We start from the raw sequence: 23,674 nt of genomic DNA on the forward strand, positions 1-23,674 counted from the left end.
TAACAGTTTTTGGGGACATTTTCAAGGAAAAAACCTCTATAGAAAATAAGTTGGAACAGATTCACAGAGAATGGGCAGCTGGACAAAGCAGTGAGGAATCCATCGAACAGGAAAAGGCTCTAACTCAACAGTGGCACAATCGATGTCGGCATGAAGAAATCTTATGGAGGCAAAAATCAAGGATTCAGTGGCTGAAGGAGGGAGAGCAGAATACTAAATTTTTTCACAGATCTGCTCTAGATTACAGAAGTTCAAACAAAATTCTTGAGATGAGAAATGAAAATGGGGAGCCAGTTAAGAACCACCATGACATATCAGAGCTGCTCATAGCTCACTTCAGATCCATAGCACAGGAACTGCAGTCAAACAGAGGAGAGGCCATTAGGGAACTTCTAAAAGCCATTCCTAAAGCTATAACCTCTGAGCAAAACTGGGCCCTTAATAGAGAAATCACATTGGAAGAGGTAGAGGAAGCTGTAAGAAGCATGCCAAACGATAAAGCCCCTGGGCCAGATGGGTTCACAATCAATTTTTACAAGGCTTGCTGGAATATAATGAAGCAGGATATTTGGGAGGTTGTAGAGGACTCCAAGCGGTCTAGAACCATACTCAAATCCATTAATTCGACCTTCATAGCACTAATTCCAAAGGTAGAGGAAGCTAATACGCCTGAAAAGTTCAGACCTATTGCTCTCTGTAATGTCATCTATAAAATAATATCAAAAGTTATTGCCAATAGGCTGAAGCCCATTCTCCCGGGGATCATATCAGAAGAGCAATCGGGTTATGTTGAGGGAAGGCAGATATTAGACAACATTATCCTGGCTCAAGAGATGATCCACACTCTCCACACGAGGAAAAAAGCAGGGATGCTAATGCAATTGGATTTATCAAAAGCTTATGACAAGGTAAGCTGGAAATACCTCGAAGCAATTTTGGATGCTTTCGGCTTCAACAGGCATTGGGTTAACTGGGTTCTGGCCCTCATCAAATCAGCGATATTCTTGATCTTAGTCAATGGGGCCCCCTCTAAACCATTCTCACCTTCGCGAGGAATAAGACAGGACAATCCTTTATCCCCTTTCCTATTCGTTATCCTCATGGAGGGTCTCAGCAGAATTATAGCCAAGAAGAAAGCTGCAGGGGAGATTAAAGGTCTTCAACCAATCTCAACTATTCCTGCTACTACTCATCAACAGTTCGTGGACGACACTATGTTACACGGTAACCCCACTATGAAAGAGGCCTTGGCATTCAAGGAAATCCTAGATCTCTTTAGTAGAGCATCAGGGATGGAAATCAATTTCTCCAAATCTACATTTTCTTCTTCAACACTCATCATGCTATTCAAGCTCACCTTTCTCAACTTCTAGGCTTCCGGATAGGCAGTTTACCTTCAAGATATTTAGGAGCTCCCCTTACTCTGCAGCCTTGGCAGAAAGAGCACTGGGAAAAGATCATAGCCAATATGGAAAACAGATGCAAACACTGGACACACAGGGCGCTTAACTTTGCAGGAAGATTAATCCTCACAAAGGTTGTGTTACAGTCTATACCGCAGTACTTGTTATCCATGCTACCGTATGGAGTGGGAATGGGGACAAGAGAAAATGGGCGTTAGTAGCCTGGAACAAATTATGAAATTCGAAATATTTGGGGGGACTAAACCTGGTGGATCCGGCAGGTGACCAACATAACCTGTGGAGCAAAGCTATGGTGGAGGTGAATTAAAGAGCCCAATCTGCCATGGGCCAGACATTGGAAACACAAGTACATCCCTAACTGCAATCATCAGGATCTTATAAGATTGCAGGCGGTTCCAGAGGGCTCGCCCATATGGAATCTTGCAAGACAAAACCGTAGCCTAGTGCAGGAAAATAGCTTTTGGGAAATACGCAATGGCAGGCTTGCCCTGTTTTGGGAAGACGCATGGCAACAATGCCCCAAATTAGACACCCCAGAGTTAGCACATCTCAAACAGATCAGTCAGCACGAAGGCAGAAGCAGAGTCTGCCATTACTGGGACTTGAGCAGCAGAGATGCAAACTGGAGAGGATGGATACACCTCAGTGCTGATAACAACATTGAGGGAAATGAAAGCGTAATTCAACTCAACAGGCAGATTCGTAAAAGAAGGATAAGGAAAACAGAGGAAGAGGATCAGCTCAGATGGGGTATGACAGGAAATGGAAATTTCTCATTAAAAGAAGCGAGGGAACTGCTAGTAAAAGCAGAACAGGAGGAAGCAACGCCCTGGTGCAACAAACTGTGGGACAACTTATTTTGGCCGAAAATTAAGACCTTTTTATGGTTACTAATGAGAAACAAAACCCTGACATGGGAAAATATTCAAAGGAAAGGGTTCGAAGGGCCTTCTAGATGCCCGATGTGCTCAGGGGAAGAAGAAACCATAAACCACCTATTCAATTCGTGTGAATGGGCAAACCATATATGGAATTGGATGGAGGGAATTATGAGGAACTCAGACCGAGACCGAGAGTCCATCCAAAACATGATTTTAAATTGGCAAAAAAATTTCTCCCAAAACCAGAGAGTCAATAACATATGGAAAGCCATGCCAGGCTTTGTACTGTGGACAATATGGAAAGAGCGCAACAGGAGGGTATTTCAGGATGAAAACAGAAGTATTGAGCATTCTAAAGTAAATATTCTTACAAATCTTAAACAATTGATTCAGACAAAGTGCAATACTGATCCCAACGAAAAGCCCTCGGATCGAGACTTACATATCTTGAAGTGCTTTCAACTGGAAATCAACCACAGCATCGGAACGCCGAGACACCAGCAACAACCAAACTCGGAGGCCGATAGATGGACTTGTCCTCCAGCGGGAGGTTTGAAGCTGAATTTTGATGGTGCCTCCAGAGGCAACCCCAGGAAAGCTGGAATTGGAGGTGTTATCAAAGACCAGGAAGGAGAAATTATGCATATTTACTGCAGAGAGTTGGGGGAAGGCACGAACAATGAGATGGAGTTCGCGGCGTTAGAACAAGGATTGAATATTCTAAGAAATCTACCGACAGGAAATGCAGTGGTAGAAGGCGACTCGTCACTGGTTATTTCGGTCGCAAAGAAAATTCAGGGAGGCACTCAGGCATGCAAAGCCACGAGACACTGGAGGCTCGCCAAGGTGACGGAGAACATTGCAAAACTAATCGGCGAAATGAAAGGTTTAGTCTTTCAATCGGTCAGGCGTAAGGCAAATGGGCTAGCTGATTACTTGGCAAACTACAACATTGACAACCAAGACAGGGGATGGGACACATGTTGGCAGCAAGTGGACTGTCCTCACCTCAAGGAGAGATGCCTACAGCTGGCAAGAGAGGACGTGGGTAATTTAAACCGAGCTTAACCGGAAAATGGCAAACTATATCGGCCCCTCATGATGAATTACTCGGGAGACGATATGAGTGGCGAAGGTTGGCACAGATCGAAAGGACAAGCTGGGCGTATGCATTTATGGCAACAGAGGGTGCAAAGAGATCACATCTTCAAGTTGATATTACGAAGGGACAACTGCAGCTGCCCCCTCAGCAGGATCGACATTTGGAACGAATTTATTCATCAAGGCATGAGCAACATTTATTTGTATAGCAGGCGACATCACACAGCATTCACGGCCACCCAAAGGAACTATGATAGCAGTACGCCCACGATGTTTCGGGAGGTGAGGCTTAGCGTGGGAAACCTTACGGCGAAGAGCTATTTAACTAACTGCTGGTGCAACGTCTCATTCACTCATTCTAAAGGCATTGCTTTGGGTTACAATTGTTCTCGAATCTGAGCTGCTATCCAAGTGACTGGTAATAGGAACGATATGGATACTGGGAATTGTCGGAGTATCAATGCGAACCAGGAGCTCCGGGTTGCAAGAAGCGCATATGAAACTCGAACGACTACAAGAAAAAAACGGAGAATCGCTGAGATGGAGGCTGTGGTAAAGGAGGAGGAACAGCCGCGTGATGAGGAGGAAATAGCAAGGGAGGTAGATTGGTTGATCGACCCAGGCACTGCATCTAGACGTGCCACTCAATTCGTGAGCACACAAGTAGAGAGCTGGAGGATCAAAACCCTTTTGGCGAAAGCTCTGGATTCCATGGATGCTGGGAATCAGAACTCGCAAGGGGAAAACCATATATCTGAAGGCCAACTAAAAAGTCTGATTGAGATTTGCGGAGCGTTGGACAATAAAATTTCAGCTGTGCATGAGGTGGTGGAAACTGTCAATAAGAAATTAACATTGCTTATTCGAATTCTCCAGCAGACCATAAGTTTGGACCCTCCGAGTTCTGAGAGCAAGCAGCAAGCACCGCCGAAGGAGATTCACAACTACCGATCCCTGCTGGAAAGAGTGGATAGGCATGTCCTGGAACAGGGTTTGGACATTGCAAGTAGGTTCGGAATGCCCCCGCAGTGATTCGGGTCTGCTGATGCCTTCTCTTCGACCTTGTCTGCTGTCATGTTTGTGCCATCTCTCTGGCTTTGTCTGTTGTCTGTTTCTGTGGGCCTCTATGGCTTTTGTCTGGTGTCTGTCTAGTGTCTTGAACTGTAATTTTGGGTTATCCTGATGATGTGCTAGTTACAGTGATGCAGTTCAAGAATTATCGATGTTATAGATATGAGAAGGAGATAAATGGCTAAGGCCACCCTGCGCGGTGTGCAGTTAGCATTTTGAAATATCATAGTCTCTGGTTGTCTCAGGGCTGGTGTCTTGTGTCTTTTGTATTGTCTTCATCAGGTCTCGATCTGCTACTGCAGATTTTTTGTACAATATTTTTGTTTCATAATATAACTATCTGACTTACACAAAAAAAAAAATTCAAAAGTCAGTTGGTGAATAATTTTCTTTTTAGGATTCAAGTACCTTATTAAAACAATAATAATACCTATTAAAAAAAATTCTCCGTTCCTATAATGCCACCAATATTCTAAAGCTTTATTCATTCGAACTTCAATTTTATGTTGAGACAACTTTCTAAGTTTTATTCGGACATCATTATTACCTTCCAACTCATGTTTTTCATGATATAATAAAATTAGTGGTTATTGATAATTTATGGTTTAAGCATTGTAATAAATAAATTTGGATGAATGGAAAATAAATTGTGTGTTGAATATGTTGATGTAACTAATTGCATATTCTAAAATTAGGGTATATTCTAGATTTATTTTAGCTTTTGGCACATGAGTAAGGAAGTAATGTAAAGTTAAACTTGATTAAACACAGGGGAGATCATGGCTCCTAAACGTCGAAGACAAACCCAAAGCAACCCTGAGGTGGAAACCCCACCCCCCGCCACTACAGAGATTGGAACCCCAGCTGAGCAAGCTATATTACATTCCCTTGGGGAAATTACAAATATCTTTAAGGATTGGGTCACAAGCCAAGGACAAGATCAAGGTAAAGGAAGGGAGTTGGAACGGAAATAGAGGCAAGACCTAAATTCTCAATTCAATGCCAAAGATGGACAAACAACCCTCAATATTATGAAAGAAGTCCAAAAATCCAAATTACCAGAGTTTACGGGTCAAGAGGGGGGTTCAAAAGCAGAAGCGTGGGTAATTGGTGTCAAAAGAGCACTTAGCTTTAAGGCATACACTTCAAGGGAAAAGGCCCAAATATCAATGAGTTTACTAAAAGGAGACGCTCTATTATGGTGGGTAAATGAAGAAACAAAGATGCAAGTCACCCCATTGCAAGTAACTTGGGAAATGTTTGAGGAAGCCTTCCGAAATAGGTACCTATCAGAGGAGTACAAACACTAACAAGTAGGGGCTTTCCATACAGTATGACAAAATGGTAGATCTATCGAGGACTATGAAGACGAATTCTATACGTTGGTCCATCACATGGACTATATGGCTGATGGTCAACATCAAGCTGAAAGATTCTTGGATGGACTCAATCCCTTGGTCCGAGCGGAAGTCGCCATGTGGAAACCCATCACTATGGCAGCAACCACTAGTTTAGCCAAACAAGTCCTGAAGACGATAAATATGAAAAAGTGAATGGTGGTTGATGAAAATACAGGGAAGGAACATCCCACAATAAGGGTAAACAGACCAACGAGGCAGCCATATAGATTCCAGGGAAGACAAAAAAATGTTTCTTGGATCGCTAGTGCAACTTCTCGGCTGCCTCCAGGAGGACGTAGGGATCATTCCTACTTGAGAAACACTAATAGTGGGGGTAGAGGATTTGGTGGCCAAGGACATGTGCAACATAAGAATCGAGAACAAGTAGAATGTTGGCAATGTGGAGGTCCACATTATAGAAGGGATTTTCCAAGGTATCAAACTGGGATTAAACAATAGGGACACAAAGCAAAAGGAGGAAGAGCACAAAACCCACACTGAATTTATGCAACCACAAACCATCGCAGGCTAAGCACCAAGCCATAGTGGCGGAGTCCGCAGGTATGATCAATAACATCCCTTTATCTGTGTTAATTGATCCAGGTGCCATTGATAGTTTTATTTCTCCTTCAACAATACTTAGATGTGGATTGATAGCTCATGAGAAAGTATCTTTAGAATGGTAGAATTGGCATCAGGCTCTCATCAATCAGTAGGGTCAATGGTAAGAGAGTGCAGTGTTAACATTGGGGGGTATGATACCAAGATGAACCTGTATATCACGACTCTATGGAATTATGACTTAATTGTAGGAATGGATTGGCTTGAATCTCATCAAGTTATACTGGATTTCTATAATAAGACAATTCTCCTAAAAAATGACCAGGGAGAAACCATAGTAATAAAAGGCATTAGACGTGATGTTACGCTGCGCCTCATATCAGCCAAGAAGGTTAATAAGTGTATGAGGAAAGGGTGCAAGATTTATGTGGTAGAGATGGTTCATGCCGACGAGAAGTCATCGGATAAGTTGCACCCACTACTTTCAGAATTTGCAGATGTATTCCCTCCAAAGCTACCGGGTTTGCCTCTAGTTCGAGAAATAGATTTCTCCATTTCTTTAAAACCAGGAATAGAACCCATATCCAAAACACCTTATCGGATGACTGTCCTAGAGCTTAATGAGTTGAGTATACAGCTTAAATAACTTCTTGATCAAGGATTTATCTTACCCAGTGTGTCACCTTGGTGTGCACCAGTGATCTTTGTAAAGAAGAAGGATGGAACTCTTAGGTTATGTATTGATTACTGAGATCTAAACAAGGCCACCATTCAAAAAAGGTACCCCATGCCTCGAATAGATGACCTCTTTGACCAACTAAAAGGAGCTTCAATATTTTCCAAGATAGACTTGCAGTCAGGTTATCATCAACTAAGAATCAAGGAGGAAGACATACCTAAGACAACATTCAGAATGAGTTATGGACACTATGAGTTTATTGTTATGCCATTTTATTTGACTAATGCCCCAACAGCCTTCATGAACTTGATGAATAGTTTCTTCCACAAATATTTGGACTGCTTTTTCCAAGTGTTCTTGGATGACATGCTCATTTATTCCCACAATGAGAAGGAGCATCTAGAACATGTGAGATTGGTACTTCAATGCTTTAGAGAACATAAGCTATATGCGAAACTTACTAAGTGTTCCTTCTTTGCGAAACAAATTCAATATCTAGGCCATACCATTAGTGGGAAAGGCATTGTAGTGGATTACAGTAAAATTGAATTTATAATGGATTGGCCTACTCCTCGGAATGTCAAGGAAGTACGTAGATTTATGTGGTTGGTAGGATATTATAGAAGATTTGTAGAAGGGTTCTCATAGATATCTAATCCCATCACCCACCTCCAAAGGAAAGGGGTTAAGTTTGAATGGACAAGTGAGTGTGAGAAAGCATTTAATGAGCTAAAACATCGACTAACAACAACTCCAATATTAAAGGTACCTGACATGGACATGGACTTTCTTGTATGCACAGATGCATCAGGAGAAGGATTAGGTGCATTCTTGATGCAAGATGAAGGGGTTATCGCTTATGCTTCACTTAGACACAAGACCCATGAAATCAATTATGCTACTCATGATCTGGAGTTAGCGACAGTTGTAATGGCCTTGAGACTATGGAGACATTATCTAATGGGACGTCAATTTGAATTAAGAATAGATCACAAAGTCTTGGGGACGAATCTCCACCCAACCGTAGGCTCAATTGCACAAAATCTTGCTACAACTGGCCACCCTTGAGCCCTCAATCAACGTACTACTGCCAAGGTATCCTTTGTCTCCTAACACTATTCTCCCAGAGAATGGATGATGGTATGCCTCTCATCTTCCTCACCATCTATTAAATAAAGCAAACATTAGAAGAGGAACCACATGCACACATTCCATGTGTCAACATGCAACTTTACTGCTTTCTTGTTTTATTTTTTTTGTTTTTACTTTTTGATAGCTTTACTAATTTTTACTGCTTTCTTGTTTTATTTCTTTTGTTTTTACTTTTTGATAGCTTTATTGATTTTTACTATTTTCATATTTATTTATAGCTTTAGTATTGTTATTTATTATTATTATTATTTTTTATCATTTATTATTAAGGGACATTACATCGGAGACCAGGGAAAAGCCCACTATGGGGAAATCCCTTTCAAATTCTTCTTCTTAGTAGATTGTTATCAAATGATTCAACAAAAGTGATACAATGATCCATAACTTCATCTATGAAACTAACCAACAAAATAACTACGACATCCTTGAAATGAACCCAACAATGTATATACTCAAAACCATAATTCTGAAGTCTGTAATGAACTATCACTATCTGCGGTCTATACAGTCAACAACCGAACACTATGGTCAACGAGCGAAAACTTCAGAAGATTGATATTTCATCTTTTAGGCCCCGGTCGCACGAAGGGGGAGATTTATGAATGACTATAGATGCCCAGTCGCTCCCTTAAGCCTGACATGTGAGCGGCTGGGGTCATATATGGCCTGGGGAAACCCTAAACTCTTAATTGCATGGTTGGAGAGTTGACCATGCGATTGGAAGGCTCTAGTCACATGGATGAGCTTCTATGGAAGCGAGTGCGGTCGAATCCTTCACAAGTTGTGCTTGCGATTAAGGCGCCAAACCCTAAATCAGATATGAAAGCATCAGACCTTGTAATTCCACCTTAGAGCAAACCTGTTTCTTCGGACGAGCCTCAGACTTGTGCTATCAAAAAACCAAGATAGAAGATTGTCTCATGATTATATCTAAATGAGGTAGATGGAACTTGTATTTATAGCCTTTCAAGGTGGTCCACTTTTCTTTAGGGCCAACCTTATCAAATATGCACATGTGGGCTTTTCTTCATAAGTACACTTTCCCTTATCTGATTTGAGTAATCTTTAGGCCAATTTTGGTCCTCTCTAAAAGAGGAATACAATACAATCATTATCTCCATCAAGGAGCTCTCCAAATTGGAATTTGACCGTAGTTGCATATTTTTAACAAGAGCTAGAGAAACATGGTCTATGGTAGGGTGGAACATTTGACATCTTCAGCCATTCGATGTGACCATTTAATAAAGATCATTTCTATGTGTATCAGAGGTCTAAATTATTTCAAGAATGCAAATTCTTAAGGGAACCCAATAGTGGGTATGTTGAATCTATAATTATATTCAACAATATATCCATGAATTACTCATATTTATTCTATAAAATCCTTACCCTAACTTATCTCCCATCCTTATTCTTTGTTTTGTACATAGACATTTAAGCCTAGCCTACTATATTTCATTTATGCAATCACTTTAGATGTATTTATATTTACAAGTATGAGTTTTCCCTTAAATATAATATGAATAACATATTAAACTTATGCAACTCGATGCAAACACAATGCGTGATACAAGACATATTATAGCCACACATGAATGATGCAACAATGACGCACATTAATACAATAATGATGTAGAGACAACACAATCTATAACAACAAAAAAATTAAATGCTCTTCAATGTTGAGAATATAATATAAATTGCATCACATAAATTCATTCCAAGAACTTGACATGTGATGAAAATATTTGACCAAGATAAAATGGGTATCATGACATAAATCAATGATTCTGCAACCCCATATTTGAGTTGTGTTTAAACAAAATGTAAAATTGTTTATCAATGGTCTTAATCATAAAAGCAGTATATGATTCATAGCTACCAAGCTCAAAAATTCATATTGCCTCTAATTTGTGGTTGTACATTATCATAACCATAATTAAAAAGACTAAATGTTTATGTGAGACATGACATAATGTTTTTATTTAGACTTTTATTTCTAATTTGTTTCAATGCGTGTGCTAGCAATCTCGATATAAAAGGAAGCCTTATGAAAGATCATATAACATATAACCTTGTATACATGTCATTGCAACCATATGTCCATTATTTTTATTAAAGAGCTTGCTTACAATTTTTACCTTCTAGCTTCTTGTTGCTTCCACTTCATTACAGATCACCCTCCCTCTGAGGATTTTTATTTGTAAGTCCAGTTGCATGAGCCAATGTCCAATGCATTAAGTTGTTTCTCTCAAATCAGGTAAAATCTTTATTTTTGTTGTTGACTTAATATTATATTTCTCTTATATGTGATAATTACAACTATCTATGTTGATTTAATAATTTTGCTAAAGAGATACACTTCTATCAAAAGAACATAAATGAAAAAGGCATAGACTTTGAAAATTACCACTACATCTATGATGGATGGTAAAAGAACAAATAAAGGAAAAAATCTCATGATATAAACATTGTTGTAAATCAACTAAAATAAGCCTTTGATGTTTAGTTGAAGAAAGCGATGTTAAATAATGTTAATGGGTTGAATGGTACTAATGATTCCACAATAATAAAAATCACGATGTTCTCATAAAGATTTATGTCAAACATGATCACTTCACATGATTCATTAATAATAAACGACCATTTAAAAAAATTCCGTAAACGAAATATACATTTAACCACTCCCATTACAAAAGGGAAATTTAGGAATATAATATAATATGTGTTATGTGTGTGTTATAATAAGTGCCACTATAGTGGATATGGTCTTATCATGAATACATTTTCCTTCTATGTTCTGATTATTTTCTCATTGTCAACTCTATCGATTTATTTATTTATTTATTTTTCTATGTGGTTCACGGTCCTCGGTGGTCGGTGACTTTCTACATCCATGAAATATTGTTCTAGGAATATCACCCGAAGGGATCACTTTCGCTAGCTCAAAAAAAGAGCCTAACCCTAAGAATGTCAAGAGAATTAAACCCATGACCGCTCAATAGAAGAGGTTCTTAACAATAAGAACTCGACCAATTGAGCTAACCCTCAAGGCTATCAACCCTATAGATTTAAAGCTCCATTCTAAAACTTTTTATTGTCTCTTTTAGGTCAATTAGCTTTACTTTACCCCTATGACCATTAGTCTCTATCACTTCATTGCCCAGATTGAAATTCATTCCCACTCACTTCCTCTTCATGGCTATGATTTCTTGCATATATTCCATGTTTTTCCTCATCATTCTGCAAAATTTGCAAGTGACAATTTGTTATTTACACAGTTTAGGAATTCTAAAAATGACACATGTTTTTTATTCCTTAAGGTCATGAATAGAATTCTTTTTGATTTTTAAAGAATTTATACTCCTCAAATCAAAATTTCAAGTGGATATATGTATTCATATATTCAATATCTCTCTAATGATTATTCCTATTTTCAATTGTGAGCCTTGAATATAAATATATGGGCTTCTAAATTTTTGTCAACATGCCAAATTTTCCCCTTTAATGCTATAGAAAACTTTATGCTAGTTCCTTGGGCATTTTTATGCCCATATTCCAATTCTATCCACATAAATGGATTCTCCTATCCAATATATTTCCATTAATTACTCCCATGCTCCATTTTTAGATTCGAGCAAGGAGTTATCTCCCCTTGAATAGAGTTAATACCTTATTCTTCTTCATACAGTATTTTAGGTGTAACTTTTGCCTATTAACTCCTTTTTGTGCATACAATATCTCATTGGAAAATAATTATTGAGCGTTATAATTTTAACATCATGGATTTAGTGTTATAATAATACATGTAGGGCTAGTAATTTCTCTAAAAATGTTGTGTAAAGCATCAAAACAACTCCCAATTCCCAATGTTTAAGACTTAGAAATTTCTTCAAAAAAATTATAATATATATACTTATGTGGTGTTGACATGGGATTTAGGTCTACATGGAACCCTAAGGAGGTGCTATGTCACCACTCACGACTTGACCCTACCTCATCATTCCCTATCCCCTCCTTATCTTTCCTTTGTCTTCTTTTATTCCCCTTTCTTTGTCTTTTCTTTTCTTTTTCTATCTTTCTTTTAATGATCTTTTTAATCTTTACCATCACTATTTTATCTTTGGCCCTAGTTGGGCCCACTAATCAATGCAATATTCATATCTTGGATACATTAATGAGCTAGCCACATCTCCCATCTTTACCCCTCTAATGCCCCTCATCTAATAGCATAGATTACCCCCACTTAGATATATGGATTTGAGTGATATTGGGGGTAAACGATGTGGGAAGGTTAATTTTCCCCTAAACTACGATACCACTTATCAGGGTCACATTGCATTTTTTTTGCATATCTAATTCCTATTAGTGTTGGGTTTTTTGGGAACATCTCAAAACCATTTTTGAAATGTCCCAATACCACCTTTATGACCTTTGATACTATTAGTCCTTTATGACCAATAACATCATTGCTTGGGCCTACCACCTCATGCTATGTGCCCCTAGCTTATGCCCTCTAGGTCCCTACCACCTTCCACCATGGCACTATAAAGTCACCCCTACCATGTGGCCTTCACATCAATAGTATCAGAAAATCCCTAAATTTTACTTTTTTTTCGAAATAATCCCATTTGGTTAAAAAATGTTTAATTCCTAAATTTGGCTTTAGTTGCCTTGGAATATTGCAACTAGGCTTCCTTCGACCAAATTTACCCTTGGAACTGATTAGTTTTCACTGTATTCATCCAATTTGACATGCTTGGGAATGAACACCAATTAAATTCATTTTGAAATTGGCAAATTTAGTTCAATTTTCCCAAAATTTGTGCAATTGTGTTTAATTTTTCCATGGTTGAGTAAAAAAATCCTCCAATTCATCTAAAATTTGGGAATTTTGTTCAATTTCCCCAAATTTGTGAAATTGTGTTTAAATTTTCCATGGTTGAGTCTAAAATTCCTTCAATTCAATGAATTGGGCCATTATATTATCAATTTAGCTTCTTCATTATGAATTTCTCCATAATCTTCACCAATAAATTAGGGATTTTTTGAATTTTACTCTAGAATATTCTACATACCATATTTATAGCTAATTATAGGTATAAAACCATCAAATAAATTTTAAAATAAATTTTTACGTCCTAGGTTTGATTTGCCATGCATCCCTAATTGCTCACAATTTCTACCTTTGTAATTTCCTATGTTTCAAGATGTTGGCTTGGCTCCTGCAAGCCTAATGTTGTAGCTAGCTTTGATGCTACTCTATAATGTACCCAACTACCCTAAACTAGGTCACACTACCTCAAACTAACTCTTAACCCTCAATTTTGAATTTCATCATACACTTGGTTCTTAATTCCATAATTATAAACTTGGATACTATAATATTAATATGCATTTTATATGAATAAACATGCAGCCTTAACAAGATATACTTCCATGCATAGTTGGTTCATAGTTAATAGAGACGTGTAATAAGACATATTAATTAAAACACTAGCAGAAAATTACATAGAAATTACACATAATCAATAGCATTAATGCATACATAAGAGAAGAAACACTTATCTTTAAGAACATCACACTTGGATGTTGACATATGTCATTCTTCCTAGCCTTAAGCACTATCTTGCTAGGTCTCTAAACAACATAACACCTCTACGTTGGGGATATGACACCACAAGGGATAATAAGAGTACTCTAATTCATAAGGGAGGATAAGATCACTCTAACTACCAACCTAATACCTTTAGGTACACACTTTACTCACTCAAACAACCATCACAATCACCAACTCTCCTTCCCCCATTAGCCCAAAAAACCAAGGAGGGGATTGTCATTCTATGCAGTTGTAGTCCCTCGGCTTAAATCCCTCTTCCAAGGTTTTAATGAAGGATGGATAGGAAAATATTTGTGCTGAGACACCATGAGGGATGTATAAGTGCAATTATAGGTCAATTTCGCATGTAATTGAACTCTTTGTAATGTTCCACTTACCAATCTTGGATTCCCATATGAATTTGGATGATGGAATGAATGAACATGCAAGAATGACCTCAACTCACAAAACTCTTTTTTTTTTAATGCATTCTTCCCACTTGATAGTTGGCACCCTAGAAAGTATTTCCCAACCTGAAGGCTAATCCCCCTTTACGTGAATCAAGGTATATGCATGATGGGTTATAATAAAACAATCATTATTCATTTCTTTGTTCCCCATTGGTATCGCTTTGCCCCCTCTCATTCCCCTCTTGTGCAGTCATATCCCCACATATTCTTTCTGCTCCCATCTCATGCAACTAGCAGTGTATGTATGTAATTTGTCCCTTATTCATATCATTTGATTCACCAACCTATATAACAGATATGTATAATTACATTTTAAAATTAAGGGTATTATAATTAAGTCCTTCTAGAAAGAGAGTACAAGGAAATTTTATGTGTATATAAGAATGTTATTACAAAATCATCCATATTTGGCTCAAGTACATCATTCATAATGTGTGGTCACATCAAGGCAAACAATTTTGAATTCATGCATAAAGCTTAGAAAACATTATTGGGTGGAAAAAGTAATGAATCAACTGATGACAATGTGATTCAACCCTTAATTTTAAGAGTTGTAATTCAAGTGGTCATAGTTCCTATACTTTAGACTTTGGGCTTTAGTAAATGGTGTAGGTGCTCCAACTTCCCTTACACAGTATTGTTATTTCTTTTACGTTCTTTTAATTCCCAAGACCATGGTTATTGCATTGAATTTGATGATTTGAAGGCTTTATATGTGAATAATTATTATTATTGGTGGTGGGGGTGCCTTGAGAGGAGTTATATTCTAATAATGTGCTTCTAAGAATGGATGTGCGAAACAAGGTGTTTTGGTCCTCTCTTTTGGGCCAAAATGGTGAGAGACCAAGCACTACTCCCGGTAATGGTGGGAGATCTTGTAGGCGCCTAGAGTGACGATTAACCCTTGGGTTCCATATGGTTCCCTAGTAATTTTGTGGGAAAAGATGACGAGGGGAATTTTATTTAAGAAAACCAAATGAATCACATATAATAGACAAAGCAAAAAACAAATGGTTAATTTTCCATTTAATTCTAATGTGTGAAAAAATCATCAAAAAAGGTTTTGTGAGGTTTTTTTGTGAGGTTTTTTGTATGAGAAAAATTCCTAAAATTGCCTAACATCCTTTTGCTCAAGTAGTAACTGGGCCTTGTGAAGATTTTAGAATAGGATATTGGGGCCACATCATGAATTCCACTAACACTTCTAGTAGCCAAAAAAACAACCAAGGTATGGAGACGATTATAGTGGTTGCCTCCCAAAAGAGATGTTGAGGCTTCCAATAGCCTGACCAAAATCACCTTAGGTGGCTTGTGCTCACACACCTGCTACTTATAGGGAAAGATGCCCAAATATTTGGCCACTAAGTTACCTACTGTTATAGACATATTTGGGCACTTCAACAAGTCACATATGTCGATAAACCAAGGGCTCTTTACCCCTAAAAGTGTTGTTTCATACCCTAAAAGATCATGGTCAACTGATTACATCATTTCCCAGAAGTTCCACCTGAAAAACCACTCAGAACTGGCCAAAACTGGACCATAATTACTGCTCCATGGTCAAGGTGCGATGCATACTAGCTGCTACACTAGCCAGGTGTGATGCATACTGAAGAGGCTTTCTATAGGGTGCGATGAGCGAGAATGGACAAATGGCAGAGATAGTTTGCTAAGTGGAAGCTCATGGAATCTTCTAGAAACTTCTCCCATGACACTTGCCTCTCTAAATTCGTACAGGGATGAGTAAGAGATCAATGAAATCTCCAAGTGGAACTAAGAACTATTAGTGGAATGACACTAATTAGAAACCCAGATCTGACTCACACCCTTGCAAGACATCTATAAATGGATCCCTCATCTGAGAGATCTAGCGGTGGGAGTTTTGTAATTTGGAAGGAAGTGTTGTTGGTTTATCTTTGAGAAGAGACATTGTATTGTTGGGTGATCTTGCTTTTCATGAGGTGAAGAGGGCTTTGATGCTGGGAGAATGATGCTGGATCAGACAGCTAGGTTGTAATCCTCTCTTCTACTATTAATAAATTTCTTTGAGTTGTCCTCCATATAATCGTGTATTTGTGAATGCAATTGTATGGCCAATGTATTTTTGGTTCTGCATTGTTTATGATATTATAGATCAAGATGCTTTGATGGTCTTTTTTTACTTTGACTCTACAGGTATTCTCTAAAGCAGGACAAGTAGGAGAGGAGTGGCAAGCTCTATCAAGGGAGAGAGAAATCAAGCAAGGAGCCAAGTGGAAGATCCAAGTTGGTCCCCTTTGCTTCTCTCTTATCTATCATACATAAAGGAAGTCACAAATTTCTTTGATTGTTTGTTTCTAAGATAGCCACCCGTCTTAGTGGAACTAGCTGATCGAAAAGGCACTAGTTTTCCCGGAAACAAAATGGCGACTCCACTAGGGAGCGAATAGTTTGTTTGTTTGTTATTGTTGTTTGCTTTATAAACTATAGATGGAGCCTGAAGTTAGCCAGATAGCCTTCGAACTGCTCTTGCTATGAAATTGCAAAGTAGATGAATGCTGCTTCAGTCAATCTCCGGGTTGGTTTATGAACTGAACATATGACTTACAAGCATTATAAGCGCCCTTGTGGTAGCTCAATAACCTCCTAATATCATACCCTTGTACATCATTCTTTACTGTTCATAACAGCTCAACCTAAATCCCCGAACTCAGCTGCAAATTTGATCAAAAACCCAACTCAGTTTCACTCCTTGGTCCATCGCACTGTCTGTAACTGGAAACTAGTATGCATCGCACCTCCCATGTGTAGTAGGTGAGATGCATCCCTATTTCTAAGAAGCACAAGTGTGATGAATGAGTGATCTCATTTCTCTCTTTGAAATTTGGTTTTTTTCCTTGTTTTCAGCTCTGTTTGATTGTGTTGCTGCTTATGATCAATATCTCATTGCTGAAGCCTCTTTCCTTTACATATTTCAACCTCCATTGATTAGGATTAGTGAATGTTTTTATGTATTTGTCCATCATTTTCAATCCTTAGTCAAAAGTAGCTTAATCGAACTGTTGTTTTGATGCAAAAAGTGTCGTAACTGTCGTTTTGATGCAAAAAGTGTCGTAACTGTCATTTTGAGTAAAAAAGAAGAGTGTCGTAAAGTCTTCCTCTTCTAGATAGTCTATTGTACTTTTGTCATTGTATTTGATTTGAATTGTTAATATTTGAAGTGTCAAAAGCAGTTTTCTATTCGAAATCGAAAAGTGTCGTTTAGTCTTCCTTTCATTTTGAAAAGAAATTGTCAAAATGTTACTTTGAAGAAAATAGTTCAGATCTATACTTAGTTTTCCTTTTTTGCATTCCCACATTAAGGAAACGAAAAACAAATACATGCATGTGCATTTGCATTTTGACTGTGTGCGAAAATGATTTAGGAAAAGTGAATTTAGTGTGTGCTCTTTGCTCTTTGTTGAAAGAATCGTAATCTTCTTTCCTTAGTAGCTAGGATTTTCATTGCTAAAAGAAAATAAACGATTGTTTATCATTTTAGATTGCATACTTAGGAATTTTACATCTACATCATGCGGTGAAACTTGAAAGAAAAATTTCTAAACAAGATCAACTCTAAAATAAATCTCAATGAACATAAAAACGCTTTGGAACCTAATGCAACACATCTAGAATTCTAGGCTAGAGACGTGTTCCGGCGTCGTAAAACCTGGTAACTATCGTTTTCATCGAAGGTTGGGTGATTCCTCCTCTTTGATACGACAAGTGCTAGTATGGGCTTGTGCTTCCCATACCATCGAGTATATATTGGGAGAACACAATAGGCTGATATCCTTTATCCATAAGAAGCCATGTCTACCGCCATATCGATCACAATGCACTTAACACAGCATTTAGGAAGATTGACTGCCGTACATAAGTTCTTGGTAATTTCTCTCTAATTTATCACCAAGGCTTATTTTGCAGTTTTGCGATTGGTTTGGCAATCCCTCTGTCTAGATTTCTAGAGTAGTCACCTTCGTTCCTTTTCAACTCCTTAAAAGAAAAGGTCCATCTGAGTACTTGTCACTTCAGGCTCATTAAAAATTGAAGGCGACTAGAGTCATCTTTAGCTTTTTCTTGACTCTTAAAAATTGAAAAAGAAAATTTGTGTCAAAACGCCATTAAAATTGATTTAATACGGAACATTTTTTTCCCTTAATTTTGAGTTGATCAAGTAATCCACAATCGTGGAAGAAAGTCAATCAAAACCACGTTGTTCGTGGAGACTAGCGAGTCAACCATATTTGACTCCAGAGATGAAACCGTTCTGGGCAAAACAATCTCATTTAACTGAGTCCAATTCACCTTATTTATTTGAAACTTGTGTTTCAACATCGTCAGAGACTACAATTACTCCGATCATTTCTAGTGCATCTGCCTTTACAGAAGAGGCTCCACTATTACAAGAGGACATTAGAACTGATCCTAGTGTAATGGTAGGCACTTCTATTCCTGAGACAACTCCATCTAGAGTTGAACCAGAGACTGAAGTTCACTTACCTGAACATCTAAAAGTTGAGTTCCAGAACTCAGAAGGTGTCACCCCTCCAGTATCTGTTACTGCAGAACCTATACCTTCTTTGGCTCCAGAAATATTTTATAGACCTGACGGTCTACCTCTTCCACCTGGACTGATTTCCATAGAAGAAATAGTAGAGGATCTTCCATCCAGTACTCCATTGCATTTGGAACTGGGATCCACTTATATCCTTCTATTCCTGAAGTTATTTCTTTTAATCATCTTTCATCGCAGGTTCCTGTCGAATCGCTAGGGAATCTTTTGGATAGACTAAATATGTCTGAGCAACCATCAACATCTAGGACAATGTCAACTGACATGGCTACGACAGAGCTTCCTGCTGCCATTCCTACAATGTTTGTTGGTATACCATCTGTCCTGGCTAGTTATCAACCACTAGCTAGAGTCCACTCAGGGACTGTTTCGACGACATGGTCTATTCCTATTTCTTCATCCGGAGTCTCATCTAGTATTTCTTATGTTGAAACTCAACAAATTGATCCTGTATGTCAGTATCAATTTGGGCAGTCTAGTCTTCAAAGACCGATCTATCCTTTAAGAATTGGATTGCCACCATATGGGGGGCAGTATGCCTTTTCATTATTCCCTCCTGGAGAGCAACCATATGAGAGTTTACAACAAAATTCAAGACAAACTGGAATTACATCCAGCGGTTGGGTACCAATTCTGCCTCAACAACTAAGGGTTGTATATTCAATGCAACCAGTCCAACCTGTGTCGAATATAACCACTACACCTGCTATTGTGACTGTATCGCAATTACAAACATTACCTATTGTGTGTCAACCCCAAGTTTCTCAGGTTGCAATATAACAGCCTCTTGTCTCTGCGGCTCAATCACAACCTCAGGTTAGTGCCTCCTTACCTAGAACAACTCAGGCTCAAACAGGTACTATCACTCCGCATCTTGGTCAATCATCTAGTGTTGGGCAACAACAAATGGTCCAACAACCATGGTCGGTACAATATCAACAACCGCAATTCCGGCAAGCTTACTGAGGACCTGAGCAACAAGGCTCTGTAGGTAACGGGCAACCGCATTTTCAAAACGGTTATCAACAACCATACTATAATGGTTATGCCCATCAACCTTATCAAAGTTATCAACGTCAGATACATTATGCTGGTATGCAAAGACCTACTGCTCAGGCGATCCCATATTATCCTGGGTGCTTCGCCAAACCTGAATCAACAGTTTCCTTTTGTAGCAACTCTAGAATTACCAGATCTGAACTGGCTGATGAATGATCCAATTGCTTACACCCCTTGGTGGCCAAAGATTCCTTATAAACTTCCCCGTGACATTCCTAAATTCAATGGAAATCCAGGCGAAGATCCATTGAATCATGTAATGACTTTTCATTTGTGGTGCTCGTCTAGCACCCTAAATGATGATTCGATTAGGCTTCACCTTTTTCAGCGAATGCTAACTGGTCTGACGACAAAATGGCATATTGAATTTCCTAGAGCCTCGTTTGATAACTTCAGCACCCTTGCCACAACTTTTATAACCCACTTTCAATTACCCATAAGGTACGAAACAGGAACAGAACTCCTAACCAACTTTAAACAAACAACAACCACTCACATATATGATCATATTCATGAGTGGTGATGTCATCGTCGAATGGTAAAGACATATGTTCCTGATTAGCTTTTAGCTGAGTGGTTTATTAAGTCATTGTTGCCTTCTATTACTGAAGCTATGGCGAAGGGAGGAGTTGTCACTGAAGAGCAAGTCATTGCTCATGCACAATATTGAGACTTGATCTATACTCAGTCTGGCATGCTCTATGACAAAATTCCTGACGCTCCTAGACCAGAATATTCCGTTCCTCCACCTCCTAAATCAAACAGGGACTCTCATGTTGACAATGGTGTGATTGGTACCTCAAGTACGCAAACACAAAGGCTCCATTGGTAAAGCCCTTGCAGTTTCTAGTAAAAAAGCAAATGATAAACTTCTTGCCTCAGAGGTTAATTATGTGTCATTTGACAAGGGCAAAGAACCAAAGAAACCAAGGGGCAAGAAGAAAGGGAAAAACAAGAAGAAGAAATAGGAAGATTCGACTCCTGATAAATCTTCTGGAAACACTACTGGGTGAAAGAAACCTAATCGACCATGTTTCATATGTGGTGAGGACCATTATACGAGAGTTTGTCCACATCGAGCTGAGGTCACGAAGTTTTTTAAAGACTTCAAGTACCTCAGTGGTATTGACTGATCCGTTTCCAAACCCAGAAACTAATCTGGTTGCTATTGATCATGCTTCCCCATCCCAAGTGCTTATGCTATCCATCTCGAAACAACAAAATTATGCTTTGATATCGACAAAAAATAAAGATTATGGGAATCCACAGTCGTCAAACAACAAGGCTACAGATCAACCTGGTCGTTCGACAACAACTCCACCAGAAGTTTTTCCACCCATCATTCCTAAATTAACTATAAAACCACCAAAGTGAGTAGTACATAAATCGACATTTAATCCTCATGCCTGAGCAACATAGAATTATAATATAGTGTAGGATGTAGCCCAATCGCCATCCGCTATGTTGACACTTGAAGTAATGCAGAATTTCCCCTCCCAAAAGTAGGCTTTATTATCAGCAATAGGTGGGATTGATCCAGCGGATTCCAATCTGGTGGACTTTAATCATAAAGGATACGAACCTCAGTTACCGGCCCAACTCGCTTTTCTTATACAGGTAAAAGCCCTCAACAAAACTGTTCATCGAACAATCATTTATGAGCGGGCATCTACCTGTATTATGTCAATGAGTTGCTGGAAAACTTTAGGCTCGCCACCCTTGTCACGATCATCAATGACATTAAAAGCCTTTGATGGAAGAACATACACACCGTATGGGATATTAAGTAACTTGCAAGTTGAACTAGGGGGAAAGACAATAGAAATTAAAGTCGAGGTCATTGATGGAAACCTTGACTACAATATCCTACTGGGCAGGTCCTGGATTTATGTTATGGTTTCTGTTGTGTCAACATATTTTAGAAAGATTGCATTTCCCTTCCAAGGTGGAATTAAATCGTTGACCAACTAACCTTTTTCCCCAACAGTTCACAAGATACTGGAAGCATTCCATTGATCCATGGAAGTTCTCAATCGCTTCAAAATGTCGGAGTAGGTCTCCTAAAAGACCCTTCCTTAATGGGTACTTTTTCCCTCTCGCCTCCAACTAATCTCGTGGAAGTGGCCACAGTGGAAACCCGTCATATGATATCTTCTACATCATCAAATATTAAGAAGAACTCTGACCATTTTGATAGAGTGGATCATCGCGAGGTGTTGCCCCCAAGCCCCATAGAATCTTTGTAGAAATCAATTTTCTAGGCCTGGGTGGCGAACCCAAATCAACACTTAGAGTCTAATGAGCTTGGGGGAAATCCGCTCGTTCCTTCACAACAGGAAGAGAATCCCCAAGTTCCCGCGACTCAAGGGGTTAATTCAGCCGTTTATCCGATACCTCCTCCGAGCAGTCTAGTTATTTCCTTTGATCGGAATCAACTAGCAAGACCCCACTTTCCATCTAATGTACCATTCCAGATCATAGTACATGTTTACAAAATGATCGTGTCTGGCACTATCATAGATGAAGGGGCTTTAGTGAGTATCCTTTCCTCAACTGCTTGGAAAGCACTTGGTTCACCATCGCTTCTGCTGGAGACACAAAATTTGTCAGGCTTTAATAAAGGAACCAGTTGACCATTAGGGATCCTTCCGAAGTTGCCGATAACTTTGAAAAGGAAAATCATTTACTTGAACGTGATGGTAGTCCAAGGGCCTTTATATTACAATCTACTCCTTGGGCGTGACTATGTTTATAGCATGGAAGCTATTGTTTCCACACTCTTTCGAGTGATGTGTTTCCCGCATGAAGGCCAAATGGTACAACTTATCGACCAACTTTCATTTCCCGGTTCAAACACAGCTACGAGTCAAACATCATCCCTAAATGGTCTCTTTGCATTAAGAATGTCTCTTCAACCTTCATTTCATCCACCTAATTACCGTGAGTAGTTCGGTGAATGTAACGAAGCTTAGGAAGCATGCACCTTGGTCAACTTCAGCAGGCGAACCTAGTTGAAAAGGTAGGTTTCCCGACAGGTTATGTGATTGGAAGCTCACACCATTCACCTTCGTCTATTTCAATGGACAAAGCCAAGGAAGTGTTTTTTGTCTGACCGTTGACAAAAACAATTCTGCCTAACCGCAGTGACTTCCATATGGTTACCTGGAGACTCTCCTTTTCTCGATACCTCGGGGCATGTGAACCTTTTTATGCAAGCAAAAAATGACCAACTTCATTTTTTAGCTTTTTAGATTTTTAGTTCATCCACCATTCACCTTTGTCTGCATCGCGCATACGAAGCAAAGGAAGTGTTTTGTCTAGACGAAAGAAAAAACTATCCTACCTAACCTCAGTAGTTCCTTAGCTTTAGTGTAGTTATGTTTGTAGTTTGGTTGTTTCTAGCTTACATAAAAAGGCAACAAGCACATGTTATCGTAGAGTTCAAGCTCACTAAAAAATAAACCTACCAATGAGAGACATCTTTAAATGACTGGTATGAGCAATGTTTCCGCAAGGTTCAAGCTCGTTAAAAAATAAAGCTGCCTATGAGCATAGTTTCTCCTAGCTCAAGCTCATTAAAAGATGAATCCACCCTCGGTAAATAACCTTTGTGATTGCCTTGCTATCAACCTTTTGAACCTTGGTTGTGTTCCTACTGTCACCTCCATTCTTTTGGCCAATCA

At 38.8% G+C, this 23,674-nt stretch overlaps 1 protein-coding gene across 1 annotated transcript; it reads left to right on the forward strand.

The window, feature by feature from the left end:
- Positions 1 to 6,556: 6,556 nt before the first annotated feature.
- Positions 6,557 to 7,084, forward strand: LOC149190257 (uncharacterized). The gene has a single exon (XM_089410463.1). The coding sequence runs from the start codon at positions 6,557 to 6,559 to the stop codon at positions 7,082 to 7,084; it is 528 nt and encodes a 175-aa protein (XP_089266589.1).
- Positions 7,085 to 23,674: the final 16,590 nt, after the last annotated feature.

Source organism: Pinus tabuliformis, chromosome 3_1 (genome assembly GCF_031772625.1).
Source record: "Pinus tabuliformis cultivar Carrire ecotype Pingquan chromosome 3_1, CPIR1, whole genome shotgun sequence".
Lineage (NCBI taxonomy): Eukaryota > Viridiplantae > Streptophyta > Pinopsida > Pinales > Pinaceae > Pinus > Pinus tabuliformis.